At 40.7% G+C, this 19,379-nt stretch overlaps 2 protein-coding genes across 4 annotated transcripts in view; both read left to right on the top strand.

Moving 5' to 3' along the window:
* KIAA0232 (KIAA0232 ortholog) overlaps positions 1 to 12,736 on the top strand; it is a 61,952-nt gene extending 49,216 nt beyond the window's left edge. For both annotated transcript variants that reach the window (XM_052681528.1, XM_052681529.1), the window contains 3 exons: positions 6,984 to 7,065; positions 9,049 to 9,146; positions 10,093 to 12,736. In XM_052681528.1, coding sequence (XP_052537488.1) covers positions 6,984 to 7,065; positions 9,049 to 9,146; positions 10,093 to 10,272 — 360 coding nt within the window. In that variant the 3' untranslated portion in view covers positions 10,273 to 12,736. The remainder of the gene's footprint in view (positions 1 to 6,983; positions 7,066 to 9,048; positions 9,147 to 10,092) is intronic.
* Positions 12,737 to 18,343: 5,607 nt separating this feature from the next.
* The window catches only part of TBC1D14 (TBC1 domain family member 14), a 65,674-nt gene continuing 64,638 nt past the window's right edge, over positions 18,344 to 19,379 (top strand). For both annotated transcript variants that reach the window (XM_052683134.1, XM_052683133.1), the window contains exon 1: positions 18,344 to 18,558. In XM_052683134.1, coding sequence (XP_052539094.1) covers positions 18,516 to 18,558 — 43 coding nt within the window. In that variant the 5' untranslated portion in view covers positions 18,344 to 18,515. The remainder of the gene's footprint in view (positions 18,559 to 19,379) is intronic.

Raw genomic sequence — 19,379 nt, 5'->3', positions numbered from 1 at the left:
TTGATTCATGCCTATTTTAAAATACCAAGAGGAAGATCTGAAGTCAGTCTTCTCAATATGAATGTCAGTATGAGTTTTACTATTTCCAAGTAGAAGACTGTGGAGCTGAACTATCGCATGTCAACTTAGGCACAGAAATGTTTCTGGAGAAGGGGTAATTGCCTGGAATTGTGAGTGTTAGACATAAAATGAAGTAAAGCATGGATGCAAAATGTACGTTGCTACCGCAGCACTGTAAGCGAGCCTCAGTATGAGTTGAGCTCAGATTTTTCACTCAGTTAATTGTAGGTTAAGTAAAGATTTAAAACAAAATACCCTTCCAGCCATAAATAGCCAAGCTTTTCTTGCTGTTAGCTACTTCTGCTCTTGTAGGGAAAAAAAAAATCCTTGATCTCCAATATTTGACCCAGAGAAACTGCATGGATACTTATAAGGTGAATCTGAGGTGGTCTTTTCCTCTTCGGTCTCTTCCTCTGCATACCTGGCAGTTGTAGTATCTCTTTTAGGAAGGAATTCTTTGCTTTTAACTGAACAATTGTAATCAGCTTGTGTTGTACTGATTGTATACTCTTTAGTTACAGGTTTGAAACACTAAATCATATATGGGGAGAGTAACCATTTTCTTGCTAAATCTGAAGCAAACTTGTGTTGAATGAAAAAGTTCCTTGTTTTTCTTCCTCATTTATTGCTCCTCTCATTCTCCTGTGAATTAATTACTATTACTGCTTCTACTGCTTGTCGTCTGCTGCTTGTGCAACAGAATCAAATAACTGTGGCTTACTGCTTCTCCAGAGTCTGGGGATTTTCTGTTTGTGCCAGGCCTTGTGATTAAAGTCACCAATAAAATGAATACACCAAGGCTATAAGTCAGAGGAGATTCTGGAAATTACCTTTAACCAGGCATAACAGAGTCTGTCTAGCTTTATCATAGGGTGGAACGTAATAAATGAATAAATGGTGATAGTAGAAGAGAGACTTTCCTTCCAGCCTCTTTACAGATCTCCTTTCTTGAAGTTTAGCGCTCCATGAGGATGATTTGCGCTTTTCGATGACTTACCCATACAAGAAAATAGTATGTGCTTGCTATAAACTTATAGTGGCTTCAAAGTTTATGATAGCTGCAAGCCTTGAAAAAAGCACTGGTACCAATTACTGCTCAGAAATTTCTAGTATTCTATTTTCCTTATATTCTCTGTCACAAGAGTAAAGCTAACTGCTTCCTGTTCTCAGGTCATACACTTTTGGCAGTCTAGACTCCAATTTGGTTTGAAATTAAGCTCTTCCTAGGAGACTTGAGGAGCCTGATTACAGTTTAAACTCAGAAAGACTGGGTCAGCTAGCCTTCCTATATATAGTGTGCCTCAAGAGAGTGCACGTGCACTCTGGGCTTGTCTAAGAGCAGTTAATGCATATCTGATGGTAATTGGCTTTTTAACTTGAGAGCACATTTAAATTTATTGAAGTTAAGTCTATATGTAAAAATTTTCAAGCAGTAAGGCAACAGATTTTAATGTATTGGTTATGTAGCAAGCTGTAGTAAAGATGATGATTATTTTGTGTGCAGGGGTGCAAGTGTCATACAGTTAGACTGTTTGAACTTGTTTCTTGTCAGGAGTAGCAGTATTCTCATCGGTGTTAAAATCAATGTAAAAAAATGTATAACTAAAATCATTTAGGAGAGACATTCCTTCTTGACACCCCACACATATGCAAGGGAGGGTATGATTAGCAGCAGTCAGTTTTTCTAAAGGATTCCTTAAATGAGACTTTATTGACTTACGATAATATTTAAATGTGTTGTTTAACTCATTGTTATCTAACAATGTTTGAGTTGTGTTCTGAGATATGAGTATCTCCAGTGTTTTGCCTAAGTAATGAACTTGAAAATACTAATGTAGGTCATGATGTAATGGTGGATGGATTGGTTTTGCATCACATAAACTTGTGTTATGTACGTGTGCAAACACATTTTTCAATACCTCCTATTTACAAGAACATAAAAGAATCTGGCTGTTTCCTCCCTCCCGTATTTAGCACTCCATTCAGGATTATAGCATGTTTTACAGCAGGAATGTGGCAATAACTCACACTGAAGTTCTTTAAAATTGAATTATATATCTTGTCTTAAGATTTAATTTAAAAAAAAAAAAAAAAAAAAGAAGACATTGAGGTACAGTCCATGTTCTTCCAGGTAAATGCTCTTACCATTTAGCTGTGGAGTTATGGGTAAGTATGCCCTGTTAATGGTGCCTGACATTAATAACACTGAAACTCATATCAATACATGTTACATGGGCTCTAATTTAGTAGGTGAGCCCTAAGAATGCTTATCATACTCATAATGAACTTGTGGGTTCTGTTGGGTTGTTACTATACTTCTGAGGTCTGAACGTGCTAATAAGTGCCCGTGGGCTGAGGGAATTTGATTAGCAAAATCACGTCAGTGCTTGTGGATCTCGTGACTTAATTGGCCTCTGAGATGTGCTGAGATACTTTTTGATTGGAGTAATGGGGTATTCGTATTTAACTCGGCAAGCTGGAGCACTGCGCCCAGTGTTGGTCATCTTTCTTGAAAGAAGGTAACCTGAAAAGTGCAGCCCAAAGTTCACCATTTCTGAAAATAGAGTGGTGGAACTGAGGAGGTTTCATCTGAAAAAAAGAGAAACTTGAAGGAGAATGCAGTGACAGAAGATAAGGAAAGAGTTGTGTTTGTTCTGTAAACTCTGCTTCAACTCTCTTTAACTCTGACGGGCTTTAAGAATATACAGCTTAGACTTGGCTTCCTTTGTAACTACCACAGCCAGATGTATGTTCCCAGAGTAGCTGATGAAGTATAATTTGAATATCATCTTTTGGAATGGGACTCCATAGGTTCATTGCTGCTGTGACGTCTAAATTATTTGTTTGTCAGCTGACTTGTTTCATGTTGTATATATTTATGTATATGAAGATGCCCTGTGTTTGAGACATTTCGTGAGCTTGGACGTCATGGTTTGCAAACCTTTATTGCCTAGAAGTCTTGAAGAGAGGCAGAGAATTGAACGAATTAAACTTGCAAGTCATGTTTTTGCACTGATAAAAGCAAAAAATATATATATTTGTAGAAAGTAGATGGATAAAACAGCTGGGAAGAATGCAAAAATACTGCTCAAATGTATGCAGTGTTTGTGTTGATTTTTGTAACAGCAGGTTGAATTATCTCTGTGTAATTTTCCATTTGTATTCATAAAAAAAATGTATTCAAAGAGGTCTTAGCTACCTGTATTTTCCTTCTTTTACAGTGGTCTTACAGTGGCCTATTAAAAAGAATTTCAGATACTTGGCAGTAATATTTCTATACTTAGGCAAAACGTTATTTATATGGAGCTGAACACTGTTAGATTTGTGGTTAGAATCACTGTTCTACTAACTTCAATTACAACCTTTAACCAGAAATATGGAAATATTTAACAAACTAAATACACACAGTGCTTGGAAAGGTCAAAGTTTTAACAGGCAAAAACCAAGTGTGTTCCATCACATCTTGGTCTCAGTCTTACTATCTGATCTGGAAAGCTGCTATATATGCTGTTTCTTACATCTGTAAATAGAGGAGATGGAGAAAGCAACTTCATGTACAGAGTTGACAGCATAGGAGAAAACTGTCTGTGGAGGTTGCTCACTTGTACCCTTAGCAAAACACTAGATTGCACTTGCATCATGATACTAGCTCTGCAAAGTGGCCTTTATCTATTATCTATTTACATTCAGAAGATCTTCCATGTTTGCTGCATTGGTTGAACTGCAGAGTTGTTTCACTGTAATTAGATCTTTGAAACAGCATGAGAATTTTTAGAAGGAAAAAAAAAAAAGAATATTTTTATTTCTATAGAAAGTATTGGTACTGATGTTCCAGAAACCAGGTTTCATTTGAAGTTTTAGATGAAAGACTAAAGATAGCCCTGCTGCTGTGTGAACTTCTGACCAAGTTTTATTTGGGGTAGACATAAAATGATGTTGGAAGGAGCAAATGTCAGCAGGTTGCCAATGAAGGGTATATAAATGCTAGTTAAAATTTTGGAGATTCATTCTTCTTTCATGCTGTTATGCAAACAATAGCAAACGTTAACAGGATTTTATTCCGTTGTTGTATGGAGAAGCAAGTGAAGGACAGAAACAGAAGCATGCAGAAAATAATTGAAGTTTTAGTTTGTATGTGTAACTGCAATTCTGACCCTAATTACTGCAGGTTAGTAGAAAATTGTGACTGACTTGGCCAGAGCTGGGGACAGGTGAACCTTGCATAACTGCAGTGTTGTAGTCATTTTGTGAGTTCTGAAGTCTTCAGGTGATTTTACATATCTTTAGCCAGAGGCTCTAAGGAAAACCTGAATTTTCTAGCTGTAAAATGCAAGAAGGAAACCATCAGTCTTCTCCCAGACCTGCAGCAAGGCTGGGAGTGAAGCAGCACGTGGTTTTGCCTTGTTAGCTTTGAAATCTGTTCAGGAGAAAAGTAAAATAATATGAATGATTTTAGAGAGGAAATCTGCCTCTTGCAGTGTCTAATGCTAGTACTGTTTGAGAATAACAGCTGTTCAGATGAGTGACTGGAAAATTTAAAACAACTTTTTGGAAGTTGTGCGTACAAGAAAGGGGAGTGTAAGCTGAAAATGTAGTTTTAAAAGAAAGAATGCTAAATTGTTTTTTAATGTTTACTGTCAAACTGCAATTGTATTAAACATCTAAACAATGAAAGGAAGAAATGGTTTAATTCAGTGAATGTATAGACAGCAGCTCCTGCCCCTCATCCTCTCCTGAAGACAAACTCTGGCTGGATTTAGCATTGGTAGCAGATCTTTCTACAAATATCCCTTAGTTTTAGACATCAGACCTTAAAGCTGGCTTAGAAGTCATTCCATGAGGATCATCGCAGGGCCAGGAGCACCAGATCACAGCTTAAGCTGTTGCCCTGCTGGGCTGCTTCTCTTCCCTGTTTCCTCTCACACTTGTGATACTGGGGTAAGGCTGGCAGGATGAGGAGCAGAGCTGGCCAGCAGCAGTCACTGAGCTGCCTTTCTGACACAGACATGTCGGCTCTGATGGTGGCTCAGCCCAGGAAACAAGGAAGCCGTAGCTCGTGAAACCCTGCCAGTCTGAAGCTGGCTTTGTTTGTAACCTGCTGTGCTTCACCCAGCACATCACACGGAGATAGGAGTGCAGGTGTGACATCAGCAGCATGAGCAGCTCTGAAGTTAATAAAGCGTAGTGCTGGTGGAGTTTAGATACCTCTGTCTGTAGTCAGCAGCAGAGTGAGGATTTTATTTTTCTGATTCCATTTATTTCTACCTGTGTGTATTTCCTGTTAAATTCTGCTTCAAAAACCCTTGGGCTCTTTTGGTGCCTTTTTGGCGCTTTTTTTTTTTTTTTTTTTTTTTTTTGTGACTATGGCTTTATTTCCTCAGAAATCCTTTTTCTAGAGTTGGAGTTCTTGCTTTTGGAGGTTTATTCTGAAAGGGGAGTGTTGTGATAGGAAAAAGCATGATCATTTCAGTGTCTGTTGCAGGAGAATTTTATGAGGAAAAGAATTTCATCTGGAAGATGCTGTCATTATGGCACTCCTGAGTTGGTTTGAGAAAGACTTCCATTTTTTGAGAAATAGCAATTTGTAAGTTCAGGTTCTATGGCTTCGTAATTTTGCAGTAGATTAAAGAGGAACAAAAAGTGGGGAGATACTGGTCGTTGGTAGGCAGTGATCTTGGAACTCTTTTCCAACCTCAGTGAGTTCACAGAATCACAGAATCACCCAGGTTGGAAGGGACCTCAAGGATCATGTAGTTCCAACCCCCCTTCCTAGCAGGGCCACCAAACATCCACATTCAGATCAGGTTGCCCAGGACCCCGTCCAACCTGGCCTTGAACACGTCCAAGGACGGGGCATCCACAACCTCCCTGGGCAGCCCATTCCAGGGCCTAACCACTCTCCTTGTGAAGAACTTCCCCCTAACATCCAACCTAAATCTTCCCTCCTTCAACTTGGATCCATTTCCCCTAGTCCTGCTGTTGTCAGCCCTTTGGAAGAGTTTACTCCCCTCCTGGGTGTAGGTTCCCTTCAGGTATTGATAGGCTGCAGTTCTGTGATTCTGTGAAGAAGAGGCTCCATAATTTTCCATCCTTAGATGTTTTCAGGGTTACAGAGGAGGGAACTGGATAGATATTCAGCATTGAAACTCATCTGTTAGCACTTCATAGCGGCTGGTAGCAATATTGCTACCACACGTAAGAACAATTCCACCTAATATCTATAGGGGATGCTACAAGCTGGTGTCTTTGTAAGGGGGAATGGAGTTACAGATGAAGTCATAAGTCTGGGGAAGTCCCCAAGCCTTCAGTATTTCACAAAGAAAAGGCCCTGGTAAACTTCAGTTAGCACTGCAATATGTTGTGGGGGAGAATATTTATGCATTTTTAGTGAATATGTTTAGCATAAGCAAATTTATTAATAACTCCTGGAATTAGTTTTTCCTCATAGTGACATTAATTCTCTTACTGCTCTTATAGTAATGGTACTGCTTATTCACCCTTCCAGAATACAGACCTTCAATTTTGCTGGGTTTTGTTTACTTTCTTCTGTTTTGTTTTACACTGAATGATTTATCGTGTTGGCTAAGATTGTTTTGTTTTTCATCTCTTGGGTATCTGTGTGTTCTCACTGAGATTATAAAGTGTGGAGCTGGAATTCGTGGTTTTGTTCTGGGTTTGTACAGCTCTAAATCTGTGATGTAGGAGCCTCTGAACGGGTTCATACTGGCTGTAGCAGTTCAGGTAATGGCTGTAGTTTGACAGTCCTTTCCCATTAGTGTTAGAAATTGAATGGTGTGACCTATGCGACCTAGCAAATTGACTGTCACATCGCTTTCCCCCTTTTCATGTAAGTATGTTATTTATGGCATAATGAAGTGTGATTATTGTCTAAACAGTTTTCTGTATTGAATACTGATCTGCAGAGAATGAGTGGCAGCCAGGAAAAGCAGTGCTGGTGGGAAAAGGCGCTCTATTCTCCCCTTTTTCCTGTGTCACAGTGTGAAGGTAAGAAACCGTGCATGCTTGAACTGTTGCATCTGGGCTAGAATTAAGTGGTCTTTGTTGTGGATTTGAATGGTTGCAGATGAGTTAGTACTACAACTTATATTTAAACAGAAACAAACACAAGAAAAAGGAAGTACATTTTTATAATAAATTATCTGAGAGAGAGCTGGGATTCCTAAGTTAGATCTGCAGTCAAACCTCCGGCATGGTTCTAACTAGTTCTTAAGTGAAAGAGCTTTCAAAATAGTCTTACTATTTTGTGACTCACTTAATTCCAGAATTTGGCTTTACACAGAATGCGTTAACCTCTGACTCTGAAAATACTTCATGACATTTTTTGAATGCTTCAATGTGTACAACGTGTAGGCGACTCATTTTCACCGGAATGTAAAAGCATAACTGCCTTTTATAGGTTTGCATAAACAACATGCTAATTATTTGGTGAATGTGAGGAATTTCTCTCAAGCTGGGAAGCAGAGGGATCTGCCTCCTGGCCACCATTCGCAGCAAGTCTGGGAGTTTTTTGGTCCCACGCTGAGCATTAAGCCCAGCCTTGGTGGCAGGCAGCTCACTGGCAAAAGCAGGTGTGCTTCCAGCTCTCTCTGTTGCCTCCCAAATATTTGTAACATCTGACAGCTGGCCAAAGGCCAGGAATTCTGTCAACAGAATCCAGAGCTTTTTTGTTTGTTCTGGATTTTGCTGCATGCCAGTTTATCTTTTCTGGGAAGAAGGCTAAATAATGCTAGAAATCTGAATAATAATTCTGAACTGATGGATCTCTGATGCTTTCAGAGACTCAGTGCAAGAAACTTTTTATCAGAGATGTTGTTCTTTAATAGTCTGGAATTACAGTAGCCAGTAATTATTACTGAATTATTTTTAGAGTGCACCTTAGAGTACAGCCAACTGAACCATGTTTAGATTACCTTCAGAAACTTCTTTGCTTAATGAGCTCCCAGCTGTAGAGATGTGTTTGTGCTGTGGAAGGGTTCATGCCTACAGGGTTTGCCTCCTGGGCTTATCATACTGGAAAAATACTTGGTATTTAGAAAGTGAAGTTATTTAGTGTCCTCTTGTCAAGTTTTTTTTCCATGGTAGTAATTGCAGAGATACTATCTGTCCAATAGCAAATGCAGTGACTCAGAACTGTGAATATGTACTTTATGCAGAGTAATCCTCTAACTCCTGTGAGTGAATTGTGTCGTCTTACTGCTGACATCTGCTGGTGAACTCGCAAATTGTCTCAGTGTTTCACTACCTTATTTCATCAGAGGAAAGCAGTGTTTAAATTTAAAAAAAAAAAAAGTCCAGAAGCTGCTTAATACAGTGCCAGAATTTGTGTGAAGTTGAATAATTCAAGGAATTTGTCTTTTAGACTAAGCTTAAGAAAACCAGAGCTTTATACTCAGATCTAATGTTACTGCTTCACAAATATGGAGTTTCCTGTATGGATAGTTATATACACGTGAACACTGATGCATGCAATCCATATGTATTTCTATGTGCTGTTATTATATATGGAAGATTATCCTGGAAAATTACAAATTACAGCCATTCTCATTCGCAATTTTTGAGCTTCTGTCAGTATCAGACTGCACTATATTTTGTGTGCGTGTAGAAATATAGATGACCTGAAACACTGTGCAGTATCAGAATTGAGAAATGTATGGAACCGTTGATAATAAAGTAATTTTTCATCTTTGTGCTGTATTTTCTAGATGTTTTCATTAACTGAGCAGCATTATTATTAACATCAGGTTAGTTATCCAGGAAAGATTGGATGTCGCCTCAGTAAGATATTACTTTGAGCTATTTATGGATGTCAAACTAGAATCCTCCATGAGCACAGAGTTTAAGTGATCTAAGAGTGTGATCTAGTGTTCAAGATGCTTTTATTTTGGCTCAATGTAAATAATGGCGTACCTCAATTTTTCTTTTTTTTTTCCTTCCTTTCTCCTCTGAACACTCCCCATCCACTTTAAGAGTGTTATACAAATGCCAAGGGAGAGAATGGTGTAGGAGAATTTGCAGATGTAAAGGAAATACCCAATGATGAGGAACATCTTTTAGATTTTAACATGGTAAGTTTGCCACTGGACTGGGGGATGAGCTCCTTATTTTTATAAGGGTGTGCCACTGTGTCTTTCTGTTCTTCAGAGTTTTCAGCCTGACCTCAAATGAAGTCCCTACAAAAATCCTTGAAAGCTTTTCTTCCCTTTCTGTGTCTTTTTTAAAATCTCTTCTATATCTCAAGCATTCTCCTGAAAACTCCATAGAGTGCAGAACGTTGGACCTCGAGTAGCCAAGGAGATTTGGTTTCCTCTGGGAATACTTGGCTTTCATCTGTTGTGTGCACTAAACATACACGCCTTTTTTCCTCAGCTTTCACTAACTGTGGGGTGGGCTCCTGTGCACCATGAAACCAGAAAAGGCTAATAGTTAAAGGAGTAAATAGAATGTATGCTCAGTTCTGTCCCTACTGCAAATAAAAAGCTGATGGACTGCACGGTAATTTTAGCTGTAGGGAAGACCTTCGTGTTTACATGCACTTATTGATATCCTTTTGGAAGCACTTAAATTTAACACTGTGACATGCTTGGTGTAGCTTTACTAATTCAGGTGAAAATGTATGGACTTTATACAAAATTCATCAGATTTGTACTGTTTTCATTATATTTAACATTTACTATCAGCATTTGGACACAGCTTTTACAGCAATATTCTCTTAAACAACAAACAGTGCAATAATGACACATTGTAAGTTTACTTTTGATTCTCTTGCTGTTTTATGCAAGTCCTGAAGGGCCCTAAAATTCCTAAGATAATTTTTATCTTACCACGTTTTTTTCCTGCTGTTCTGTAGTTGTCAATATATCGTGGACTAAGACAGGAAAGAGAAGAATTTATCCTGAATTGTGACATTTCTCTTGAACATGTACAATTTACTATTTACCACTATTTAGCAGCCCAGAAAAAAAGCAAAGGTTTTTATTGTTCCCCATCAACACTGTCAGTTTAAATCCGTAGGTTTCTTCTGTTTATGAAGCAAGATGTGCAGATGATATAAACGCTGAGGCAAAACCAAATGGCTTCAGGAAGAAGATCTACTCCAGCGATAGCTCCAGCTCTGAAGACACAGCTTCAGAAGGTGGCAGTGAATGGGCAGATCCGTGTGAGGAGGAGCTTTTTTCTCGAACTCAACTATAAAAACTGCAGAGTAGGACGGATGATTTAAAAGTAACGTGAGGTGGAAAACTATCCTTCTTGAGGGTCTGTAGCTCTAAAACAACAACTTGAGTTTCCTCTTCAGTTAATGGATTCAGATGTGTATTTATCTTTCTCTTCTTGCTTATTTTATAGATGAGGACACAGCCGTCCTGTTGAAGATTTTTTTCACCCCCAAACTGTTAAATTCTTGGCTATTTGAACTAGACTAGATTGTGTTGTTAAATCAAGAATGGATGTGCATGTGCTTGTCTTAGTAGTACCACTGCTTTTTTGCATCTTAATTGCAGTTATTTTCATTCGTAACTGTAGCCCTACCACTACTGCTATCTTCTTAGCATCGCAGTGTCTACAAGTACTTCTGCTATTCAGAGACTTTAGCTTTTGGCACATTAGGCTTTGTTCTTTAAGAACCGGGAGATAAATACTTAACACTGTAATCTATCAGTGCCTTTCTGAATGCAGGAGAAAAGCATGAATGACTTGTCCAGTCTTCATTCAGTAAATCTCATAACTTTGAAGTAGGAACAACAGGGTTGTGCTTTAGAGACTTACAGAAACTGTGTTTTCTATCCTATGATTCCCTTTCTCCCCCCTCCCCCCCGCAAACCAACGCTGAGGTTACCATGGTTTGTATTTTTGCTAACTGGAGTAGCCAAGGATTTTTTGTAGGTATGGAGGCAATGTGGTTTTTCTTTTTTTTTTTTTTTTTTTTTTTTTTTGTCCTTTTTAGCAACTTGCCAACATAGGGCAGTATGAAAAGAAGAAACACCAAAAATAATAAACCACTGGGGTGATGCGTGGATTGTTGTGAATTTTGTAACAAGTAGTGAGGATTTTGTCTTGTTGCAAATGATGGCATTCTTGTAACCTACAAAAGCATTCGAGACTGAATTTGAGCCTGAATGATTGAAACTATCAAAAATGCTCAGTGTGTTCAGTGTTTTAAATGCAAAGGGTCAGTGCTTCACTTGAGAGAAATCCTGTGGCTGCTGCAGTTAGCTGCTGTTGTGGCTGTAATTTAGTAAATCTTGTAGTTCATTTTGTGTTTCTGAGAGAATGTGTGGGGCAAGTTACGTGTGTGGTGGGTGGGGGTAGGGAAAGTGATGATTTACAACATACATGTGTGATTGCAGTAGTGACTGTTGCTTTATGTGACTTGCTTTTCAATTTTATTTTGTTAACTTAGAAAGTCAATACATTGTCAAGTTGCATCTGTACAAAACTATCAACTCCTTGTGCTTGTAACACATTATGCAAAATGTATAAGCCAGGAGGAGCAATATTTGCAAAACTAAACATTCTTAGTTTTCACCGACTCGTAGTTAAAAACCAACAACGAAGAACTAATTATACAGTAGCAGCATGTCTATAACATCAGAAAGTGCAGAAAGACCAATATTGACTTGAAAAGCTTAACCATTAATTTTGACAGGCAATAAACCTCACGAGAACTACAGCTGTTTGAAACGTGAGCTGAACTGGCTTTGAAATATGTTCTGTGCTAGGAAGGTTTTCTGAATAACTGGGTTTTGTTGCCTTTATTAAATTGATAGCATATGAATTAAACACGTGGTTAAAAAACCACGCCGTACTTTGTGCAACATTTTAGTTGAGTTCCTTACCTAAAATTGGCTCGGTTTGTCCTTACCCTGGGACTTTTGTTTTGGTCCTCCTATTGAGCTATGTTTTAGGGTTTGTATTTATACAACAAATCTTTTGACACTTTACAGTTTCTTTTCTTAATTTATTTGCAGACTTTGGAGAGATTTTTATATATTTTACTTTCTTCTGGAGCTTCCTTGAGAGCTTGTTTAGCACCTGCACTGAGAACTAGTTAACTGTAACATGAAAGTAAACAAGAACTTTACACGTAAATTCTTCAAATCACTACAGTGAAGAATGGAATAGAACTTCATTCAAGAACAAGAAATGACCAAATGGACATATTTCAAACACAAACTTCAGCTCAGTTAATTTTGGCTAGAGCTGCTTCTTTGGTAAGAAAGGGCTCAAAAATCACAAAGGTGTTGCTTATAGTTACGTTGTGGTATGTAATAATTCCAGCACCTTTGGGGAAGATAAAATCGTATTTTGAGCTTGGGCAATAACAAATTGTCTTTACTTGTTTTCATAGTTTACTGGCTAAAGCTCTAAAGCTTTCAGTGAGAAGTGAAGTGTGGTTTTTAGTTTTTCTGTATGGATAGAAACACAAACAAAACAACAACAAAAAGCATTAAAGGTTGGCATACGCTGAACCGCACTGTGGTATGAAGCGCATTGCATATCCATAGCACTGAAGTATCAGTTTTCCATTCCTGGGCTGAAATTTGTTTCTACTTTTTGCTTCAAGTGGTTGTATTGTTCTGATTTCACGTACACCAGAGTAACTGATTTTGTTTTCTTGTGGAGTTACTTAACACCAAATAAAAATATAAAAGGACAATTGGATGGTGTGTGTGCGTGCTCATTTTCTTCTGCTAATAGTATGTGACTTACATAACTCACAGCAGTTAGGAATTAAACATCCTAAGAGGAGTTAGTAATGATGTTTCTAATTTGGGAGTCCTCGTTGCTGTATTTCCTTGTGTTTTGTACTGAAAAAAACCCCAAACATTAACAAGCTATTGCTTGTGTTCTTAAAAAACAGAAGAAAACAAGGCAGCATGTTTAGTCCTCACTTCAGTTACTTATGTGCAAAATACCATGGTGTCAGTGAAAACATTCGATGTGCAATGACATCTTCATGTTTAGAGAACACAGGACCTCTATTTTTATATGGTGTGAAATGTTTTTAACTTGTACCCAGAGATCAGTGGTCTGTACCTGACTTCTGCTTTTAGAAAAACTGTTTGTGACAATAAAATGCACACAGGTATCATCTATACGTACATCGTGCCTTGCTGGGAAATATGAAGAACAAAGGGAACTCCATAGGTCTGAATCCTCTTTCCCTACAGCAACAGCTTATGTGCAGAAGGACTTTTATTTATAGTTTAAAGAGAGGGGAAAAAAAGAATAACTAGATTGCCTACAGAACACAAAATCTTGTCAGTTTTTCCTTTCATTTCGTGTCAATAGCTTATGCTTAAGAGGAGTACAGCCTGGAGTGGTTGAAGCCTGTCTTCAAGGTGTAATTTGCTGTATGATTCAGTTGTGTTACAGTGGGCTGCCCTCATCCCTTCCAAGTACAGGACAGAAAATGTTACTGAATGTTTCCTTTATTGGTATTGCATGTTTCTTTTTTCTCCTACTGTTAATCAGGAGGATTGTATTCTTTTTCTCTTAAATATTTTTCCATTTCATAACTTCTCACTTCTGTGCTGACTTTTGGCTTTTAATTCCATTCACTTGGAGGTGGATTTGAATCCATGTTCTGTTGATTCTGGAACCTTCGTTTGTTTGACAGCAGTGCTTTTCAAGACAAAGGTCTCCTTCATGCTTTTTTAATACTTTCCTCCATTTTTTCCTATGATACTTGAAACAAATATTAAGTCCTTTGAAGCATTACAGATCAATAGGGAGATACTAATTTGATCTTTGGTCTGCCCAAATTGAATATTACCTGTTTTCATTCATCATTACTATTTCTGGGCAACTACTTTTTAACTCAGTACTCCCTTGCTTTTTTTCCTAGCTGCGTCCAATAGAAAGTTACTGCATGCTGGGTTCATTCCCTTTGGTACTGCAGAACTAATCTGTTTGCTTTAGAAACACAGTTTATATTGTGCTGAGATACCAATATGAGAAGCAGTATTTTTTATGTGTAGTCTTACTCCTCCACACCTTTTTATTTCATAAACAGCTTGCAGACAGTGATAAAAAAAATAGCCCAGTTGCATGCATTTAGTTACAGTAGTACCAATTTTGATGTGCTGGAAAGTGTCATGGATCTTCTCTTACCTTTCCCTCCATGCAGCAAAGCTTTCAACCATAGAAGTCTATTTTTACCTAGTGGTTAACAGTAGTTAGAGACCTAGTTTCACTTCCTTCATCTTTTTTTACATTTGCTAGCATTCGATTAAGAAGGAAGCATTTTGGGGGCCAGTGAAATGGCAATTTCTCTAGCTGTTCCTGATTCACCTCAAACCTACTGGAACTGTTTAGTAGATGCAGTAGGAAAGGCAGTATAGATGGTGGCTGGGCTAGAAATGGACTGCTGTCCATCACAGATTGGTACAAGACAGACAAATATATAGTTTTGCAAGAACAAAATTAATTTACGTTGAAGTAGAAGGGATAATTATTCTCTTACTTTGTCAAAGCCATCACTTTGTTGGATAATACTGTGACAAGATAATGAAAAAATATCAGAAGTATTATAATATCATATAATAATATATGATATATAATATTATAATATTGCAAGTTAGTAGTAAAAAGCTGAATTTAATCACTGCTCCATTTTCCTGTGCCACAAAGCAGGCATTATCCATACATACAAGTGGTTCTGTGAAGCAATGAGGAAAAGATCAATGTCTGATCTCTGTTCTGACATTTCAAGACTGGACTCTGTCCCTCAGCACCCTGGATTCTAACAGATTATCTGTCATTTGCTTATATTCAGCATACATGTGCTCTTGGTTACGTGGGCTAACACAACCTTAAATGGCAGTGAAGGGAAATCCAGGCAGGAGCTGATCAGCTAACATACAGTGATGTCTGACTGTGGGACACTCACAGCACGCAACCATTTGTTCACTGGAGAAAAAAAAAAACTACTTTGAGATTTCTAGTAGTTTCTGGCAGAACCACTGAAGTCCAGATCAATAGGGAACTGTGCGGATTGAAGTGAAGCTCAGTTTAGCTGTCTGGAGCCAGCTTGCATCATACTCAGCAAGTTACCTGGCAACTGATAAATGAAAATTCAATCTAGATAGTTCCATTTAGTTATTGAAACAAATGTCTCTGTTGCAAAATAGTTGAAGCTTCAAAACAGGGAACGCTTTCCCCATATCTGTAGGCATAAGAAACGTGAGAGGAGTTTGTGTTTCTGTTTTCGTACTGTGGAATTCTGCCTTGTTTGAAAGAACTATTGCTTTGCATACTTCTTTAGTAGGCATGTACACTTGGGAAAAATCAGTGAGACTGAACACTGCACGTAAATCCCTTTGTGTTTTCCTGAAGAACAGTCATGAAACTGGTTTATCTAATTCTGGTTACCTGAATATGAGTTTGCATGACACGACTTTTGACACAAATGTTTTCTAGAAATTAAATTCTCTAGCCCTGATCTATTGTTAGACTGCTTACTTGTTTTTGGCCTCTAAGGTGAACACAGTTGCCAATTCCAGGCTGCTCCGTGCAGAGCTTCATTTTACTCAGCAGATGCTGGCAAGACGTCCATGCAAAACATCAGGATTTTGTCAGGGTTTTTACAAATGTAAGTATTTATTATACAAGTTTACTTGATTCTAAATCAGTAGGAGAACATTAATGCTAGCCACCTTGGGTAGCTAGTGTAAATTTTGGAGAATGGGTTTTTTTTGTCCATTGCGTTTTGCTAAGCTGCCCGATTATGGCGAAGGCTGAATGTGTTTATTAGGGTTTACTTTTCATTTAATGTTTCACTGTTTCAAGGAGCATTCAGCAGGTTCCAAATAAGTCAGAAGGACATACATACTGCCTCATTTTAAAAAAAAAAAAGCAAGTTTTTTTTTCTTCCTGTAAATACCCTGAGGGCATTATGCTACATGCTAAGTTTTCTTCCTCAAACTAGTTAAACAGTCAAGCAGGTTTAAACATCAAAACCACAAACAAGTTTGTCACGTGTTAGCGAAAACTATAGCCCTGAATTTGGCTTTTTATTATGCTTCTGAGGATTTACTTATGGCCCAGCTATTCAAACAGGAACATTTCTCAGCGTGCCCTTCTGGATGAAGTCATTTAAATGTGGCACACCTGAAAAGCAAAGAATGTAAGGGACCCTTTTGCACTTAGTTACAGTCATTCTTCCTGAACCTGCAGTACCTGCTCATTTTCCTCATAGCAATTAGGGCATTCCACACTTCCCCAGGACTAATGATGTGAAGCTGTATTTAGCTGCAAAATTTTGGCCCTTCACCAATAGAGGAATAATAATGCACAACACTTGAAGTCAGAAATTGTGCTAACTCTGACAGAGGCAGCTTTAGCATTAGTTCTGTTAAATGTTGCTGGAAAAGTCAGCGACTGAAAAGGAACAACCACTCATTACAACAAATTATATGGTGATTCAGATGTAGAAAAGAGGACGTATGTTTTATACTAACTATGATGTGATGTTCTGTAAACATTTTAAGGCTGACCTTGGTATTTTTATGCTGCCTAGCATTGCAGATCCTGGTTGTTTGTATGCATTTTTTCAGTACCATGAGCAATACAAATTTTGTGGCGAGTAGTATCAAAAAGCACATCAATTGAAGAGGAAAGGTCATCTGTGAGTTGGAAATAGAAACATCCACTACGTCACTTTGGAATGGGACCTTAAAGGCATTATGGTAGTTAGGCATAACGCTGTTCTTAAGTATTTACTAAGAAAGCCTTTAAGTGCCTGACTGCCTTGGTTGATTTGAAACTTTTAGCTGTAATCTAAGCTCAGCTATTGCTGAAAGAGATCTGTGGCAGATTTTTCTAATTGTTTCTTCGTTCAAAATAAAATTACAAAGAAGTGTAATTAGTTCCTTTGGAGATAACTCTGCAGACACAGAATCCATGACTGTGTATTTCCATTCGCTTATTTACCCTGGGAACCTAACAACTTTGGCCTAAGATAAATGACACCATGGTGACAGTACAGCCTTTCAGTTGCTCCAACAGGGGATTCTCAAAAACAGAAGTGTTAATATTGAAAAAGGAATTAGTGGCAGCATGTTTCAAAATACTCTCTTTGGCATATAGACAAGTGTTTCAAATCTGTTGTTTTGTTTTGTTTTTTGTTTAATTTGCCATGTTAGCAGTAATATGGAAGGTGTCTTACAGAAGTGATTTGCGAAGACATGGAGAAATAAGTGACATTTTAACTGTTTTGCATTCTTTTTGAAATCTCACAAATCCAGCAGAACAAATGTTTAATTTTCTCTCTCTCTGAATCAGACATATCTGCAGAGGTATAATTTTTGGTTGATGATGATAAGTACTTCTCATCTTGATAATGAGCTAATTCTCATCTCAATAGCATAGAACTGCTGTTAGTGGGGCTATGGTGGCAAATACTTCAGTACGCGTTTACCTCAGACTGACAATTTACCCAGACTTGCCCACATCAAGGCTGGAATAATCAGAGTTTTGCTCTTCTCGACATCAAACTCCTGGCATCAGCGCAGGTTCTGATGTGCCTCATTTGCTGCACTCAAGCTTCCAGCTTTGGGCAGACCTAGAGGCATCGCTGGGAGCCTGAGAGGTTGGTGTTTAGATGCCCTGAAGCAACTGACAACTGTATTTTGCTACTGTAACATGTTGCATAAACATCAGTTTGGGTGTTTGGTGCTGCCCAGAACTTTTTTGCAGGGAAAAAAAAAGAAGAAAAAAAAAGCAAGCGTGAGTTCCAAGGACCATAAAGAAAGGAAACAAGATCTCTGGTCCTGAACCGTACTGCATGTTCCCATGGCCTGTGGCTTCAGACTGTGTGGGAGCAGAAGGGTAAGGCAAGGTGTGCCGATGGCACACTCAGCACAGAGAACACAAGCAGGTACAGCTCAGGTACAGCCTCATTTGATGCCCCTGGCCGACAAACTTCCGCAAAACATCACATCTTCTCCCTCAACTCAGCCCGGCCCGGCTCCGCTCGGCGCTGAGCGGGCAGCCCCGCGGGCGCGCTGAGGCGACTCAAAATGGCGGCCGGCGCGCGGCCCTATGGCCCAACGGCCGCCTCTCCCGCGAGCCACCCCTCCCCCCAGCGCGCAGGCGTTCCCTCCCCGGCGGGCGGCGCTCGGCCCCGCGGGCCGGGCAGGGGGTGCGGCTGCGGGGCGGGAGCGGCGGGAGGGGCCGGCCGCGGCGGGTCGCGGGAGGAGCGCGGCACCTGTCCCAGCGCCAGGTGCGCGACGGGCAGAGCAGCGCCGTGCTCGCCGCGGGGGCGGGCGCCATGGGAGGCCCTGCGCCGAGCTGGGAGGGAGCCCGGCGGGCGGGGGCCGCGCCGCCGCACCTCTGCTGAACCCTCCGCGCCTCCTCGGGGACCGGAGAGCGACATGGACCCCCCGCCGCAGCCGCCTGCAGCCTCCTAGTCCCGGCGGCGGGGAGGGCTGGGCATGGCCCGGCGTGAGCGGAGCGACGGAGCGCGGCGCTGCCCCGGTGAGGCGTCAAAGTTTGTGCGCGGCTCTTCCTCGTCCCTGGGCGGCGGGGCCGGAGCCGGCGGGGCGAGGCGGGGAGCGGCTGCCGGGGGGCAGCCGGAGAAGCGGCGGGGAGCCTCCGGTGTTAAAGGGCGCGGAGGGAGCGCTGTCCCCGTAGGGGAAGGCGGGATGGTGGCTCTGCTTTTGCTCTTCGATCGGGGCCGGCGGCTCGCAAGCCTTGGCGGTGCCGAGTCAGGCGTTCGGCTGTGGGGAGGAAGCAACTTTCAGTTCTCACGGGCTCTGTAAGCGAAGTCTTGGAGGCGCTGCGGGCTGAATAAAGCCGCTCAGAACGCCAGCTGAAGTTGTTACGGCGCTGCTGCCGGCGTAGCGATGGGCTCAGCCTTTTTAAGCGACGTTGGGGAGGGTTTATAAAACAAAACCAACTCCGTAAACTGCCTCTGGAACAGGAGCTTTAGTGGAGCGCTGCGGCTCGTTGACGCTGCCCCCCGATGTGGCCGGAAAGCTGCAGAGCCGTCAGCGCTTCGCCTGCGATCGCCCCGCCGGCGCTCCGCGGGGAGCCGGGCTCGCGGCGCTGCCCGTGGGCGGAGGGGCGGGCGGGAGCCGGGCTCGGCGCGGCTGCGTGTGCGGCAAGCGCTGCGCATCGCGGCTTTGCTGAAAGCTGTGCGGCCTCGGGGGCGCTCCGCTGTTGGCAGCGCGGTGCGTGTCAGCTTGTGAGCGCCTGATCCGAGGCGTGCTGTGGTAAATGAAACGGTTTTCCTGCTGCTGAGGACGCCCGTGCTTGGTGGCGGTAGCGCACAGCGTGTTTCGTGGCCCGTTCGGTAG

The sequence above is a fragment of the Tympanuchus pallidicinctus genome, unplaced genomic scaffold (genome assembly GCF_026119805.1).
Source record: "Tympanuchus pallidicinctus isolate F22 unplaced genomic scaffold, pur_lepc_1.0 scaffold2, whole genome shotgun sequence".
Classification (NCBI taxonomy): domain Eukaryota; kingdom Metazoa; phylum Chordata; class Aves; order Galliformes; family Phasianidae; genus Tympanuchus; species Tympanuchus pallidicinctus.
The sequence above is the reverse complement of the archived record's forward strand: the minus strand, read 5'-3'. Positions and strand labels throughout refer to the sequence as shown.